Source organism: Ornithorhynchus anatinus, chromosome 9 (genome assembly GCF_004115215.2).
Source record: "Ornithorhynchus anatinus isolate Pmale09 chromosome 9, mOrnAna1.pri.v4, whole genome shotgun sequence".
NCBI classification, from domain to species: Eukaryota; Metazoa; Chordata; class Mammalia; order Monotremata; family Ornithorhynchidae; genus Ornithorhynchus; species Ornithorhynchus anatinus.
The window spans coordinates 21,169,974-21,186,461 of record NC_041736.1 but is presented as its reverse complement, the minus strand read 5'-3'; the positions used below and the strand labels follow the sequence as shown (position 1 = coordinate 21,186,461).

Below are 16,488 nucleotides of genomic sequence, written 5' to 3'. Positions count from 1 at the left end.
TGAGGATGTAATGTCAAATTCTAATCTTCACAACTGTGTCTATTGATAGACTATCTCACCGATTATCTTTTTTTCTGTGTGTCACTAGTAGATATATTTAATTAGAAGACAGAGCTGATGATAGAACCAATCATGGTTTTAAGATCTTTTTTCCTTTCTCTTTTTGGCCAATTTTCTGTCCCTTCTTTATTTCCTAAATTTGTACTTTTTTGTGTTCCAACCAATATTTCAATCCTCATCTGATGTATTTTTAATGAAAGCAATTTTTGAGTAATTGAATGTAAAGAGAATACAGCTACTGCAAATTTTTGTCAGATATAATTGATCAACACTTTCATCCCTAAACCCTCAAAACCATGATTGTTGTGTTCTATCATTGCCACAGGTATTGTATAACATTTCACCTTCACATTTCTGTTTCTCAGGACTTTAGGTCAACACGGTATATAAAAAGCCATGTTGCTATGCATGTTACTATCACAATTTAATCATTCCTCTATTTCACTATTCACTCTAAAGTAACTCTTAAGTAGGTTGGATGGTGTTTACTGTCTGCTACCATCTTCCACGGTTGTTGTTTTTTTTAATTTTCAGTCAATTTCTTTGGATGCCTAATGTCTATTTCACAAATGCCACTTGCCCACTTCATTAACGGCTCCTGTATCCGAACACAAGTTTTGCACCATCACTCGCTCCAGTCCCAAGACAATCTAATGAACTTGTGTTTTGATTCCCAGCTGCCCCGGTAATCAAGAGGAGAATCGAGTCTCTGGAAGTCGCACTGGGCCATCTGGCTAAATTCACTTGTGAGATAGAGAGCGCGCCCAATGTTCGATTCCAGTGGTTCAAAGCTGGACGCGAAATTTACGAGACTGACAAATGTTCACTACAGACCACAAACTACACATCCACTCTGCAGATCCTGAGAACTCAAGTAGTTGACTGTGGGGAATACAGCTGTAAAGCCTCAAATGAGTATGGAAGTGTAAGCTGCACAGCTACCTTAACGGTGACTGGTAAGTCGCATGAAACATTTTCCTTCTCATGATTCTCTTTCTTAGGTTTAATGAACCTGCACCCCGGAACAGAGAGGTTTCGCCCTCATCCCCTTAAGGTCATGATGCTGCTATATTTCCCCTATTCAGTGAACATAACAGGAAGGCCCTTTAATGAACATTCTTTGCAATAGTTAATGTGTTGCTTTACAGGTCCAGAAAGCAATGACTTACTGTTGTGGAGACAGAAAAACTAATTATTTTAGCACAAAGAGCAAGTATATGAGAGAGTTTCCATTTTCCTTTTTTTTTTTTTTTTGCATCAAGAAGAGAAAAAATGAAAATTCCTCATTCACTTGAAACTGATGTTAAATGATATCCATAGACAATGTGCATTTCATGAGACAGAGAGAGAATCCTTGAAGAGATGCTATTAAGTTGGAGCAATAGTGTCAGACCTACTTGCTAAACAACTCTGGAGTAACTTTGAAAAAACTCTGACTCATTCTCTTGAAAATTTTATCAAGATCTGGTTATGTTGCACCCATTTATCAAAATAATTTACAGCTCTAGTTTGTTTAACGTGTGAGAACGTGGTTGACCATCATTCAATTGGTGACTTGGGAGAACTGATCACTAGCGGGGTAACTTGGAATTTCAGTTTTACCTCGTCTGCAGCTATATTAAAATAAAGAACCACCAAAGTAAATTTTTTCCATCCCAATTTCCTAGGTAGAGAGTAGCAAAGAGGTTGGCCAGTGTTGCTTTGTCCATCTTGGTGGTCCCGAAGAAACTAGACCCTTAAAGCTCCCCCATAGCTCTACTCCTATGTTGTCTTACTCTCTGGACCAAACACCAAACAGGTTAACTAGAGACCTGCTTGCCGGTTCAGAGCTGATATCAGACACCCTGCCACTCTGAAGCAGGATAGAAATGGCCACTTCCATGTTCCTCATGATGCCTCAATGGCTATCTCTCAACCAAGCATTCCAGGCAGCTTAGCTCTGAGATCCCAGCTTACACGCCTCTAACAAATCACTTCAGTCCTGCTGCCATCTTTGAAAAGAGCCAAGTGGCCACCATTTATAGAAGGTCCCACATGGTCACCACCCCCCCCCCACCATGTGCCTCCCTGCTGCAGCACCTTACTTACCATCTCAATCCAGCCCTGAACCATTGGACATCTCCACTGTTGGGAGAGAAAAGTGGCAGGTGTGTCTAGTTGGAGCCAAGAAATGATTCCTTCACATCGGCAGCCTCTACAAATGACCACCTCACCCACCTCTAAATCCATTTTGTTCTTATCCATTTTTCCTCTAACAGTATGAATTTGAGTAATGACGAAGCCCTCCAGGGCCTAAATTTCCTTATAAGAAAAACAAAACTGTTTTTTACCTTTCTCCAAGGGATGTTGTTAGGTGGATTTGGTTCTGGGTGTGAATAGGGCTGTTGAGACTGCAATCTAGACTTCAAGAAGACTCATCTACTATGTTTGCCTTTCAAGAAGAGGGGATACCATCTCAGGGGCAATTTCAGGCAGAGAAGTGGTATTCCTTGAACTTGTGTCCCCAATTCTAAACTACTCTCAACAGGGTTATGCATTGAAGACCTCTCCGTACCATTCCTGACCCAGGCCTCTCTTCAGGTCCTAGGCCTTTAGCAGCTGTTCCCCCCATCTGAGCTTCTTGGTGCTAAGATATATACCAAGTGTTAATGGTTTCTGTCAATTCTGCCTCTCCTTGTAGTGGAGAACCACCTGTCTTTTGCCTGCTGAGAGATGCCTTTATATATGGGTGGTTGGGGCAGGGCTATCTTCCCTCCTGCATCCACTGGGCTAAGCAGCGTGTGGGAAAGGGATCCACTGGAGTGGTGTATAGCACCAGAGGCCAGGTGGCAAGGTTACTGAGCCATAATTCAGCCATCAGCACATTCACCACTGCTCCTCTTTGTGCTTCTGGGTGGGCACTGGGGAAAAGGGAAGCGGCTGCCCAGGAATTACCCTAGGGTCCCTAGTTGGGAAGGGGTCCCTCCGAGAAGCCATCCCCCAAAGCATCCATGAGGCCCCACCCACTACACCACATGTAGTGTGATGTGGTGACATCATATGGCTGCCATTTTATGGAAATCCTCTTGATTTGGTCCCGCACCTAGATGATTGTTCTGTGGTACCCTGATGCTTCCAATTGCTCCAACGCCTTTGCCTTCCCATCACTGGTCCAGGTACAGCATCTGAACCTTGGAATGCAGTGATAGGAGTCACTTGGCATAGAAAATTAAATAAACTGGATGAAGAAGCATCCAGTACCATATCAGAACCATTTGGGGAATTGGCCAGCTGAAAATCACATTGCCTGGTAAACTCTGGCCACCCAAAGTGAATCCCTCTCTGAAGAAGACAATAAGAGTTGGGGAAAAGGGTGTCACTTTCCCCTGGGCTATTCTTCCAGTGTGTTTTGGGGGCATCTATCACTATTGGTTATATCATTATTCTTCAGTCTTCTCACTAGATGTGGATAAAATGGGCATGTGAGGTTTTTCCCTCAGCTGAATGGGAACGGAAATCCAGTTTCTGTTGCTGAAGAGAAATGCGAGGAACTGCAAGATTAAGGAAACTGGAAATGTAGCCCAGAGCTCAGTTCTGTTCAAGGTGTAAGGGGTAAGGGGGAGTGAAAGAGGGTAATGCATCCCTCATTATGAGAAGATTCCAGGTCCTTGCAGCTCTTTTCCTTATTCAGAAGACAGCAAGGATTTTAAGGTCCTCTTTCATAAAGCCATTCATATTCTTGCGTCGGCCTTTCTTTTAACTTACGGGTTATCACACCTAAATAGATACAGTGTACCAGACTCCAGGTCAACTAATCAATCAATGGAAACAGCAAATCTTTTGCTGATTCATGACTCTTGTTGAACAAATACCCTTTGTAGACTTTCTGATCAACCTATTTAAATTGGACGGTCTCTTAGCTGACAAAAGGATGTGATTTCCTTCCTTTCTGCAGTGCTTTCTTATTGAACAATAAACTCTCAAAATGATATAATGACTTTGCTCTTTCTTCACTGTGGACTAGACAATACACACAAAACTGGGGAGGGGGATAAACTGAATATAACGATTCAAACATTTCTCTTGCAGAGGCATATCCTCCAACCTTTCTGTCCAGACCTAAGTCAGTCACTACTTTCGTGGGAAAGTCCACAAAATTCCTCTGCACGGTATCAGGAACCCCTGTGATTGACACCATTTGGCAGAAAGATGGCTCAGTCGTGTCTCCTTCACTCAACTGCAAGATTTCCGACGTGGACAACAAGCACTCCTTAGAGCTTTTGAATCTTACAACCCACGACAGGGGCATTTACTCTTGTAAGGCCTCCAATAAATTTGGAGCAGACATCTGCCAAGCCGAACTGATCATCATCGATAAACCGCATTTCATTAAAGAACTGGTCCCCGTGCAGTCGGCGGTCAATAAGAAGCTCCGTCTAGAGTGCCAAGTAGATGAAGACAGGAAGGTGACAGTGACCTGGAGTAAAGATGGACAGAAAATCCCCCCTGGCAAAGACTACAGGATCAGTTTTGAAGACAAAGTCGCATTCCTCGAGATTCCTCTGGCCAAATTAAAGGACTCAGGAAACTACGTCTGCACAGCTTCGAACGAGGCTGGAAGCAGCTCCTCTTCTGCAACTGTCACTATCCGAGGTAAGAATGTTAATGGTCTCCATTTTCCTTTTTCTTTGGGGGAAAGAGCTAAGAGGAAAGCATTACCTAATTTCAGCCAGGCAGGGGTGGGGTTGATGACGCCCAATTCCTTAATTCAGAAACTTCATTCCATGGCAAGTGCTTTTGTTGAAAGACAGCTACATTGGCAAAATGCTTCATGTTTCCCCAAGAATATGTTTCTTCTCTGTTGTGTTTGCACTCCCTGTCTGTCCTCTTTATATCATTGTATAATTCTTTGGAAGACTTGGCCCTCCAGAGAATTTCAAATGTCTCTTTGAATCCAGGATATCTTGTTTTCACCAAACTGCTCTGGACCTGGGATAGTTGCTGGGATTACTGGCTGGGAAGAGGTCTCCGGAACTTTTTTTCTGAGATTGATGTTAAAATCTTGTGTGTATTTTTGTCTTTTTTGCTGCTCTTCTGTTTCGCCTCCATCTGGAAGGCCCATTTTTCAGGTGCCTTTCTTTTTGCAATCTTTCTTCAGAGCCACCATCATTTGTGAAGAAGGTGGATCCATCTTACTTACTGCTCCCAGGGGAAGCAGCACGCCTCCATTGCAAACTCAAAGGCTCGCCGGTGATCCAAGTTACTTGGTTCAAAAATAACAAAGAGCTTAGTGAGAGTAACACACTCAGAATGTCTTTTGTCAACTCGGAGGCGGTGCTGGATATCACGGATGTGAAAGTGGAAGACAGTGGAACTTACTCATGCGAAGCAGCTAATGATGTGGGCAGTGACAGTTGCAGCACTGAAATAGTTATCAAAGGTTTGTTTGCACAGTTATTGGTCCTTGCTATTCAAAGGACAACAAAAGTCATTTCTTTGCCTTTTCCCATGACTAATCATTTACTGGTCCTTTAACGCTTTTTTAGAACCTCCTTCTTTCATCAAAACGCTTGAGCCTGCAGAGATAGTGAGAGGAGCAAATGCCGTTCTTCAGTGTGAGGTTGCGGGCACAGGACCGTTTGAAATTAGCTGGTTTAAAGACAAGAAGCAAATTCGAAGTAGTAAAAAATACAGGTTGTTCTCTCAGAAGTCTCTTGTTTCCCTGGAGGTGTTCTCCTTTAACAGTGCCGACGTTGGTGAATACGAATGCGTTGTAGCTAATGAAGTCGGCAAATGCGGTTGCCTTGCCTCCCATGTACTAAAAGGTGAGTGAAAAAAGGTTTTTTAGGTATAAAATCACGATGGAAGACCTCTGGTTTGCAGTGTTTTTCCCCTCTTATCATCTTTTCTTTAAATTACATCTTGTTTGTAATCTTACCCCCTGCTCTTGAGAACAAAACCAGCTTTCCTCTGTTACTCAAACAATCTGGCACCAATGTAAATCCTTACACCTGATTACAAAGGATAACCCATCATATGCCAATCACCCAGCGAAGTCCTTGTATCTTTTCCTCTCCCGATAATGATATCCAACTGTAATTCTGTCCTAAATAGCCATCTGATCTTCTAGGTATGCCAGTCTAGTTGTTTTGTTCCGTTGTCTGTCTCCCCCTTCTAGACTGTGAGCCCGTTGTTGAGTAGGGATTGTCTCTCTCTGTTGCCGAATTGTATGTTCCAAGCGCTTAGTACAGTGCTGTACATACGGTAAGCGCTCAATAAATACAATTGAATGAAATATCCCCTACTTTAAAATAACAGAGTATTGTAAAATCATAACATCACATGCAAAAGTTAGACTGGATCTTTCACTTGAAATGGGTCACTAGATAGCCAGAAAACCCCATGATAATAAATGAGCTTGTCTTCTCTTTACATCAGAGCCACCATCTTTTCTAAAGAAAGTAGAAGACTTTACCGCCCTCGCAGGACAGACAGTCACCTTACAAGCTGTCGTGAAAGGTTCTGAACCAATTTCCGTAACCTGGATGAAAGGACAAGAGATCATTAAAGAAGACGACAAAATCAAAGTGAGCTTTTCAAATGGGGTTGCCCATTTGCTGATCTCAGACGTCCAGGTTAGCTCCAGTGGCAAGTATACTTGTCTGGCTGAAAATGAAGCAGGAAGCCAAACCTCCATCGGGGATTTAACTGTGAAAGGTTAGTGTAGGAGCCTTTCACTTTGACTTCTCAGTTTCATTTAAAATTGAACCTGAGCACCATTCTTAATGACAACTCTTTAATTCTGTTATAGAGCCTGCCAAAATCACTGAAAGGGCAGAGTTAGTTCAGGTAACAGCCGGAGATCCAGCCACCCTGGAATATACTGTTTCAGGAACTCCAGAACTTAAACCTAAGTGGTTTCGAGATGGGCGTCCAATGGTTTCCAGTAAAAAATATAGGCTGAACTTTAAGAACAATGTTGCTCAACTCAAATTTTATTCCGCCGAGCTGCAAGACAGTGGTCAGTACACTTTTGAGATCTCAAACGAAGTAGGCAGCAGCTCCTGCGAGACGACTCTTACCGTATTAGGTTGGTATTTACTTCGGCAAGGCACCCTAAGCTCCCACTTCACAACCGGTAAAGCCAAAGAGAGCTCCCCCTTCTGACTTTCTCTGTGTTGTGCCATGAACAGATCGTGACATCGCTCCGCTCTTCACCAAACCCTTGAAGACGGTGAACTGTGTAGTTGGTGGTGACTGCCACTTAGACTGCAAAATTGCCGGTTCCCTGCCGATGAGGGTGTCCTGGTTTAAGGATGGAAAGGAAATAACCTCTACCAACAGATACAGGATCGCGTTCATGGAAGGCACGGCCTCTTTGGACATAAGCAGAGTAGAACTGAGTGACGCGGGAAGTTTCACCTGCCGGGCCACCAATTCGGTGGGCAGCAAAGACAGCAGTGGGGCCTTGGTCGTACAAGGTTTGAGGAACTTTTCATTCTTGCCTCTCAGTATTGCATGATTGTCTTCCCTTGTAGACCCTGCCTCTTACTCTCTGGACTGATTTCTTGTAACTCTTCTTCAGAGCCACCATGCTTTGTAGTGAAACCCGAGTCCCAGGAGGCCCTGCCTGGCACCGCAGTCTGCCTGAAAAGTACTTTCACGGGCTCTACCCCTCTTACAATCCGATGGTTTAAGGGCAAAGAAGAACTGGCTTCCGGCGGAACCTGTTATATCACTAAAGAAGCTTTAGAAAGCTCCTTGGAGCTCTATGCCGTAAAGACGTTCGATTCGGGCCAGTACACCTGTAAAGTCAGCAATGTTGCTGGAGCAGTGGAATGCACCGCTACCTTGTTTGTCAAAGGTTGGCGCTGTTTTTTTCTTGATACCTTTGAGTTTGTCGCCGTTCCTGTTTCGCGCCTTCTTCTTGATAACCTGTCTTCCTCCCACAGAGCCTGCCACCTTCGTCGAAAAGTTAGAACCATCCTACCTGTTAAGAAAGGGAGACGCCACAGAACTGGTGTGTAAAGTAACCGGCACCCCTCCAATTAAAGTAACGTGGTTCTCCAACGATCGAGAAATTAAAGAGAGCAGCAAATACCGCATGTCTTTTCGGGAGTCGACTGCAGTTTTAACACTCAGGGATATTTCAGTTGAAGACAGTGGCGAATTCATGTGTGAGGCCCAGAATGAAGCTGGCACAGATCACTGCAGTAGTATAATCATAGTTAAAGGTTTGTGTTTAGTGTTGCCATTTGACTTTTGAGCCCGGTTCAAATCATTCCAAAGCCTAATTCTTTTAAAAACCATCTGCTTTGTACCATAGAATCGCCTTACTTTACCAAAGAATTTCAGCCAATCGAAGTGCTGAAAGAATATGATGTGATGTTGCTCGCTGAAGTAGCAGGCACACCTCCCTTTGAGATCACTTGGTTTAAGGACAACACAACTCTGCGAAGTGGCAGGAAGTACAAAACTTTCATTCAGGATAAACTGGTTAGCCTTCAGATTCTCAAGTTTAATGCTTCGGATGCCGGCGAATACCAGTGTAGAGTTACAAATGAAGTTGGTAGCAGCACTTGCAGTGCTGAAGTGACTTTAAAAGGTTAGTATCGATTAAGGCAGGTTTAATTTAAGGGCCTAAAAAGAATTCAAGGTTTAGTTTTGGTTTGGTTTGTTTTTTTTTTTTTTTTACTAATTTTGTCCTGTGCTGGCACCTTATTGAGCATTCATTTGTTTTTCTACCAGAACCGCCATCATTCGTAAAGAAGATTGAAAGCATTAGTTCACTAAGAGGTGGCACAGTAGCTTTCCAGGGAACTCTTAAAGGCTCAGAACCGATCAGTGTGTCTTGGTTAAAAGACAATGATGAAATCATTGAAGACGACAACATAAAAATGACATTTGAGAATAATGTGGCTACCCTCTACATAACTGGCATTGAAGTAAGGCATGATGGGAAATATTTCTGTCAGGCCAAAAATGATGCAGGGATACAAAGATGCTCTGCTTTACTCTCAGTCAAAGGTCAGTTGAGAAACATTCTTCTTTCTTTCAAATAAACTGAGTCAGAGACCACTTCATTCGGCAGTAAATATTCACCATTCCTCCTCTCACGTACTTCCCTGTGTTTGCTCCAGAACCCGCAACCATCACCGATGAAGCTGTATCTATAGATGTCACTCAAGGTGATCCAGCAACCTTACAGTGTAAATTCTCAGGAACCAAAGACATTTCAGCTAAATGGTTCAAAGATGGAAAGGAATTGTCTCTTGGTCCGAAATATAAAATCAGTGTCACTGACACTGTATCCATCCTAAAGATTATTTCAACAGAAAAGAAGGATAGTGGAGAATATACATTTGAGGTCCAAAATGATGTCGGGAGAAGCAGTTGCAAAGCTAGCATTAATGTGCTGGGTTGGTATTCCTTTCTGTTTTGGTGGGGGAGTTGAATATTTTCTCACCTTTTTATTATCCTATAAAAAATGAAAGAACTGAGATAGGCTGACAGTGAATTATATGCTCTTTTTGTCGGATAGATCTTATCATACCTCCTTCGTTCACTAAAAAGCTAAAGAAAATGGACAGCATTAAGGGGTCTTTCATTGACCTAGAATGCATCGTGGCCGGTTCTCATCCTATCAGCATCCAGTGGTTCAAAGATGATCAGGAAATTCTGGCTAGTGACAAATACAAGTTCTCTTTCCATGACAACACTGCATTTTTGGAAATCAGTCAGCTGGAAGGGACGGACAGTGGAACCTACACTTGTGCCGCAACGAATAAAGCGGGACATAACCAATGCAGTGGATACTTAACTGTCAAAGGTTTGAGATTCTCCCTTTCGTCCCAGTAGAAGACATTCACTTTCTGCCTCCAAGTGGCTCAGTTCTAAAATAACTCCTCCTCGCCTCCCTTTCTTGTTTTACTCTCCGTAGAACCCCCTTACTTTGTCGAGAAGCCGCAGTCACAGGACGTTGCCCCGCATACTAGAGTGCAGTTCAAAGCTCTCGTTGGCGGAACCGCTCCCATGACCATTAAATGGTTCAAAGACAGCAAGGAGTTGCACTCGGGTGCGGCTCGCTCGGTTTGGAAGGATAACACGTCAAGTGTGCTCGAGCTGTTCTCAGCCAAAATCGCCGACTCGGGAACCTACATCTGCCAGCTAAGCAATGACGTTGGCACAGCAACGTCGAAAGCGACTCTCTTTGTAAAAGGTTGGGATCTTCTGTCTCTTTTCCTTGACTTGATTCTCTTCTGTTGGGGGAGGAGGATTGCATAAATTCCACTAGCTGGTGGCCTATTCTTTGAGAAAGTAAACTCTTCTTACATTTTCTTCATGCTCAGAACCTCCCCAGTTTATTAAGAAGCCCAGCCCGGTACTGGTGTTGAGAAAAGGACAAGCCACAACTTTTGAATGCCAAATAGCAGGCACTCCTGAAATCAAAGTATCTTGGTATCTGGACGGGAATGAAATAACTGCCGTGAAGAAGTATGGGATTTCCTTCATCGACGGCCTAGCCACTTTTCAAATAACGGGCGCCAGGGTGGAAGATAGCGGAATGTACGTCTGCGAGGCCCGTAACGACGCCGGCAGCGAGAGCTGCAGCATTGAGCTAAAAGTGAAAGGTCCGTAATTGGAATCTACGTGCCAGTCGGGATGCCTGACTTCGCTCTCGTTCTGCCTCTGAATAAGCTGGATCTTGTCTTCTTTTACATTTTTTTAGAACCGCCCACGTTTATAAGGGAGTTGAAACCTGTGGAAGTAGTGAAAGATGGTGATGTGGTGTTAGAGTGTGAAGTGACAGGCACTTCTCCATTTGAAGTAACATGGTTGAAGAATAACAAGGAAATTCGAAGCAGCAAAAAGTACACCTTGACCGACAGAGTAACGGTATTTAATCTCCACATAACCAAGTGTGACGAAGCAGAGACTGGTGAATACCAGTGTATTATATCCAATGAAGGAGGTAGTTGTTCCTGCAGTACTAGAGTCAGCCTGAAAGGTCAGTTACAGAAATAAAATGGAGACAAGCATCCAATTACTGTTATGTTCTAATGGCTACCTTTAGTGTAAGAAGAAACTAAAAGAGTTCTTTTCTTTCCATGCCGTATCATTTAACAACAGAGCCACCCTCGTTCATTAAGAAGATAGAAAATGTCACTACTGTTTTGAAGAGCTCCGCTGTCTTTCAGAGCACAGTGGCGGGCTCTCCCCCCCTCTCTGTGACGTGGCTGAAAGACGATAAGATTATTGAAGACGGCGATAACGTTCACATTTCATTTGTAAACAACGTGGCTACCTTACAAGTAAAAATGGTGGACAACGATCACAGTGGCAGGTACACCTGTCAAGCAAAGAACGAATCAGGAACTGAAAAGTGTTACGCTTTCCTCTTAGTACAAGGTTTGTGAACCGATTTTTGACTTTGAAGATTACTCTTTAGGAATACTCTTTCTCCTGGATTCAATCCTTTTAACACGCTGATACTTTGATTCTCACCACAGAACCAGCTCATATCTTAGAAAAGGCTAAATCTGTTGATGTAACAGAGAAAGACCCAGTGACATTGGAATGTGTCGTTGCTGGAACTCCGGAACTTCAAGTTAAGTGGCTTAAAGATGGCAGACCGCTTATGCCCAGTAGATACTATATGATGAGCTTCGAAAATAACGTTGCCAGTTTCAGGATCCAGTCAGTAATGAAGCAGGACAGTGGCCAGTATACATTCAAGGTTGAAAATGACTTTGGAAGTAGTAGCTGTGAAGCCTTCTTAAGGGTGCTAGGTTTGTATTCTTCATTCATTTCTTTTGCCGTGGACAGAGGACTTTCCAACAGAAATGCAAGCTAATAACTGATGTATGTTAACGTTTCTCTTGGACAGATCAGACAATCCCTCCGTCATTTACCAAAAAGTTAACCAAAATGGAGAAAGTTCTCGGTTCATCTATCCATATGGAGTGCAAAGTTTCTGGCTCGCTCCCTATTAGTGCTCAGTGGTTTAAGGATGGAAAAGAACTATCTGCAAGTGCCAAGCACAGGCTTGTGTGCCATGAAAACACTATGGCACTGGAGGTTAATAATCTTGACTTGGAAGATACTGCAAATTATACTTGCAAGGTGGTAAATGTAGCCGGAAGTGATGCATGCAGTGCCATCTTAACTGTGAAAGGTTTGACATTCTTTACCTCTTCCTAATTGTAAATATTGACCTCTATTCATACGAATATGTAATGATTCATATCCATATGAATAGTTAAATTGGCTGCTCCTATCTTTGTCGTCATTCGAATGACCCAAAAGTCAACATTTTTCTTCATTTACTTTAAGAAATAGTGAGTCCAATCTCTCTGGTGCCAGAATTTACTCCTTGGAAGAAAGTTAGGCATTTGGGGAAGAATAGTAATAAGAATAACTGTGCTATTTGTTAAGCACTTACTATGTATGAGCCATACACTGTGCTGAGCACTGGTGCAGATACAAGGAAGGCAGATCGGTTATGTTCCTGTTCCATGTGGGGCTCACAACCTGAGAGGGGAGAGAGAACAGTATCTGATCCCTATTTTACAAGAGGAACGGTTGCGTGCAGGCTCAGTGCATGCAATTCCACAGTAGTATGACGAAACTAATGCTCCTCCCAAAGTGCAGAACTCATTACAAGGGAATAATTTTGAGCCCTGAGAGATTTGGGTTAAATCAGTGCATTTTGCCTTTTTTTTTTTTTTTACTACTTCTTTGCTCTGTTAAACTTTTTTTGAAATATTCCCGTCTTCCAAGAATCTAATTCAATGCTTTTCATTAAAAAAAAAAATAGAGCCTCCAAGCTTCTTAGTCAAACCTGAAAGGCAGCAAGCTGTACCAGATTCAACAGTGGAGTTTAAGGCAGTGCTGAAAGGAACCCCGCCGTTTAAAATCAAGTGGCTTAAAGACGATGTGGAACTCACGTCCGGACCCAAATGTTTTATTGGGATGGAAGGTTCAACGGGTTTCTTAAATCTCTACTCAGTGGATTCTTCCAAAACTGGGCACTACACTTGCCAAGTTGCCAATGATGTTGGTAGCGACTCTTGCACAACAATGTTACTCATCACAGGTGTGCAGGTTTGATCGTTTTATGCCTCTGTCTGACTTTGTCTCCCGTTCATTCTTCGTTTGGCTTTCTGATTGCTTCGGCCAATGTAATGCTTATACTTTCAAGAATTTATGCTGTCGTTTAAAGATTCTTTTTTAGTGTGATTACTGTGCTTTTCTTCATCTTCCCCCAGAACTAGAGTTGGTTCTATTGTTGACATTAATCTTCACATTCATTTTGCCCTCTTTGTTTGGCTTAATAGAACCACCAAAATTTGTTAAGAGACTAGATGCTTCCAAAATAGTGAAAGCGGGTGATTCGGCACGCCTTGAATGCAAAATCAGTGGATCCCCAGAAATCCGAGTCATGTGGTACAAAAATGACCGTGAACTCTCTGCCAGTGAAAAATACCGAATGACATTCATTGATTCAGTGGCGGTGATGCAGATGAACAATCTCGGGACCGAAGACAGCGGAGATTACATTTGCGAAATTCACAACCCTGCTGGCAGCACAAGCTGCAGTACTAAGGTTCTGGTCAAAGGTTAGCAATCACATTTCTACCATTCTTTGTTCTCTAGAACTTTACATACCCCTCCCCATTCCCCCTGAGGTGGTAGATTCCTCACCAGGTGATATTTCTTTAATCTCAGAAAAAAAAAAAATTAGCCAATAAGCATTTTCCACAAAAATCTCAGTTGGTGTAAGTAACAAATGTTTCTATTTTTTTAAATCAGAAAACAGAAGGGAAGGTGTGATGTAACCAGGATCACTTACTTAAGGCTTGGTAGAGTCAGGGCTAACATTAGCAAATCCTGTGTTTAAAAACGACGGTTAATGTAGGTTCCGGTTAAAACCTCTCCAACATCCTTGTAGATCCTGTATTTACTTGCCTTACTCCAATTTTTGAGGGGAAAAAATGCAAGATTATTTTGTGGGCCACACAATTACAAGCAGGGGAGTCGAAGGAGCAGAAATGTGAGAGGGGAAAAAGCAGGTGAGCATAGTTAAAACACTGTCTCCCACAGACCAAACAGAAAAGTGAGAACACAATAGAGCTAGTGAGGGTAGTTAATTCCTTAAGATTCTCAGCAGGCAGGGAGGGAGTAGCAAAAGGGTGAAGATTCAGATGACACACAATTGTAAGGGGAGTTCTTCAGTAGAACTGTCACAGGCCAGAGAAGGAGGAGATGAAGAAGACAGGAGATGAAGATGAGACTGCAGCAAAGCAGATGGGGCAAGGAGGGGAATAATTAATTTTTGAAGATGGCCATCAGCTAAGGGTAGGAGGAACGAAAGGGTGAGTACATGGATAACACAGGACCCAATTCACTGAGTGCCTAGGTATGCAGGACTTGGATGGTGCAATAGAACTAAAATTAATCTCAAGTATTAATGATGGTGTTTCCAACGTGTCAAGCACTGTACTAAGCACTAGATAATCCGGTTGGACACAGTCCCCCTCCCACACGGGGTTCACATTCTAAGTGGGTGGTAGAACTGGTACTGAGCCCCCATTTTACAGATGAGGAGAGTGAGGCACAGAGAAGTGAAGTGACTTGCCCAAGGTCACAGAGGTGGCAGAACTAGGATTAGAACCCAGGCCCAATGACTCCTAGGTCCATGCTCTTTCCACTAAGCCCCGCTACTCCTCAAGTGTTCTGTTAATTTCCTCTTCCTTCTCCCCTCCTTTCCTTTCCTCTCTTTTTTCTCCTGATCCCCTTATTGCTGTCTCTGCATTGTGGCCCCTCCCCTGTTTTGAGCTGCACGAACAATGCAAATAATAGGGCAATTATATGTGCAAATAATAATATTTACTCTCTGGGGTGGGAGAATCTATCACGGAAGATACAAAGCAATGGGATACAAAGATTATATCCCTCCTCTCATTCCATCCTGCTCACCCTACTAACTTTCTAAAACAGAACCCGTTCTGAGGGACTTACAACCGAGGCGCTGTGAATGTAATTAATTGCACTCCAAGGTGGGTCAGTCACAGGTGCTGGTGGCATGTGAATAAAACTGGGCTTCTATCTTGCTGAGCTCAGCCTTAAGCAGTCCATAAACCTTCCCTGCCCCTGACTGCCACTCATTTGGAGGGTTTATGCTATTTAAATGACTCATTTATGGGATGGAGGGGAAAAAGTGCAGGCACAGAATTTTAGAAATTCCCTTTTTAGGATTACCAGTGAGAAATCATCTTTGAGTACTAGAATCAGATCCCTTAGCTTCAGAATTCATCACTTTATTCCTATCTGAGCCACACCCTTTAACCTGCTTTCACATCACTCTTTTGAGTTTTGCACAGAGATAAAATGAAATAACCAGTTGCACATGGATGCTTCATTTTTTTTTTTCAGAGCCACCAGTTTTTACCAGCACACCCCCTGCGGTAGACACCCTCAAAGGCACTGAAGTCAGCCTTGAGTGTGAGCTTTCGGGAACACCGCCCTTTGAAGTGACGTGGTTTAAAGATAAGAGACAACTTCGAAGTAGCAAAAAATACAAGGTGGCTTCTAAAAATTACCATGCTAGTATTCACATCTTAAACGTTGAAACTTCAGACATTGGTGAATACCACTGCAAAGCTCAAAATGAGGTGGGAAGCGACACTTGCATTTGTTCTGTACAGCTGAAAGGTAAGTATTGACAGTGTTATGCAAAACCTTTCTTTTCGTTCAACTATCTTGGTTGCTGTCTTTACTTTAAACCCTGTACATTTTTTCTCGATCAGAACCACCCAGATTTATTACGAAAATTAACAGCCTCACTGTCGTAGTTGGGGACCCAGTTGAATTACAAGCAACGGTAGAAGGCTCTCAGCCAATTTCTGTCCAGTGGCTTAAAGACAAAGAAGACGTTGTCAGGGAGAGTGAAAATGTCAGGATTACCTATGTGGACAATGTCGCCACTCTCCAGATTGCAAAAACAGACTCATCCAGTGCTGGAAAGTACATCTGCCAGATCAGAAATGATGCTGGAATGAGGGAGTCCATAGCCACGCTGACCGTATTAGGTTCGTAAAAAACAAAACAAACCAAAATTTAAAAACCTACTGGATATGCCCTGTAGTGGATTCCTGGGTGAGGTGGAATAGACTTCTCTGACCATCTGCAAGAACAAGAGAGACACCAATCTGTTTAGAATTGTGCCACAGGATAGCAGAATCCAGATATTCTCCCTGGTCACCTTCCAATTCTTTGTGTCGATTAATAATAATTGTGGTATTTGTTAAGCACTTACTACATAGCAGGCACTATATTAAGCAATGGGATGGATACAAGAATAATAATGATAATGATAAATGATAATTATGGTATTTGTTAAGCACTTACTATGTGCTGGGCACTGTTCTGAATGCTGGGGTAGATTCA

At 42.8% G+C, this 16,488-nt stretch overlaps 1 protein-coding gene across 1 annotated transcript in view; it reads left to right on the top strand.

Annotated features, from left to right (window-relative positions):
- The window catches only part of TTN (titin), a 305,556-nt gene that overhangs the window by 80,088 nt on the left and 208,980 nt on the right, over positions 1-16,488 (top strand). The window contains 1 exon segment of the mRNA XM_039913043.1: positions 738-1,016. Coding sequence (XP_039768977.1) covers positions 738-1,016 — 279 coding nt within the window.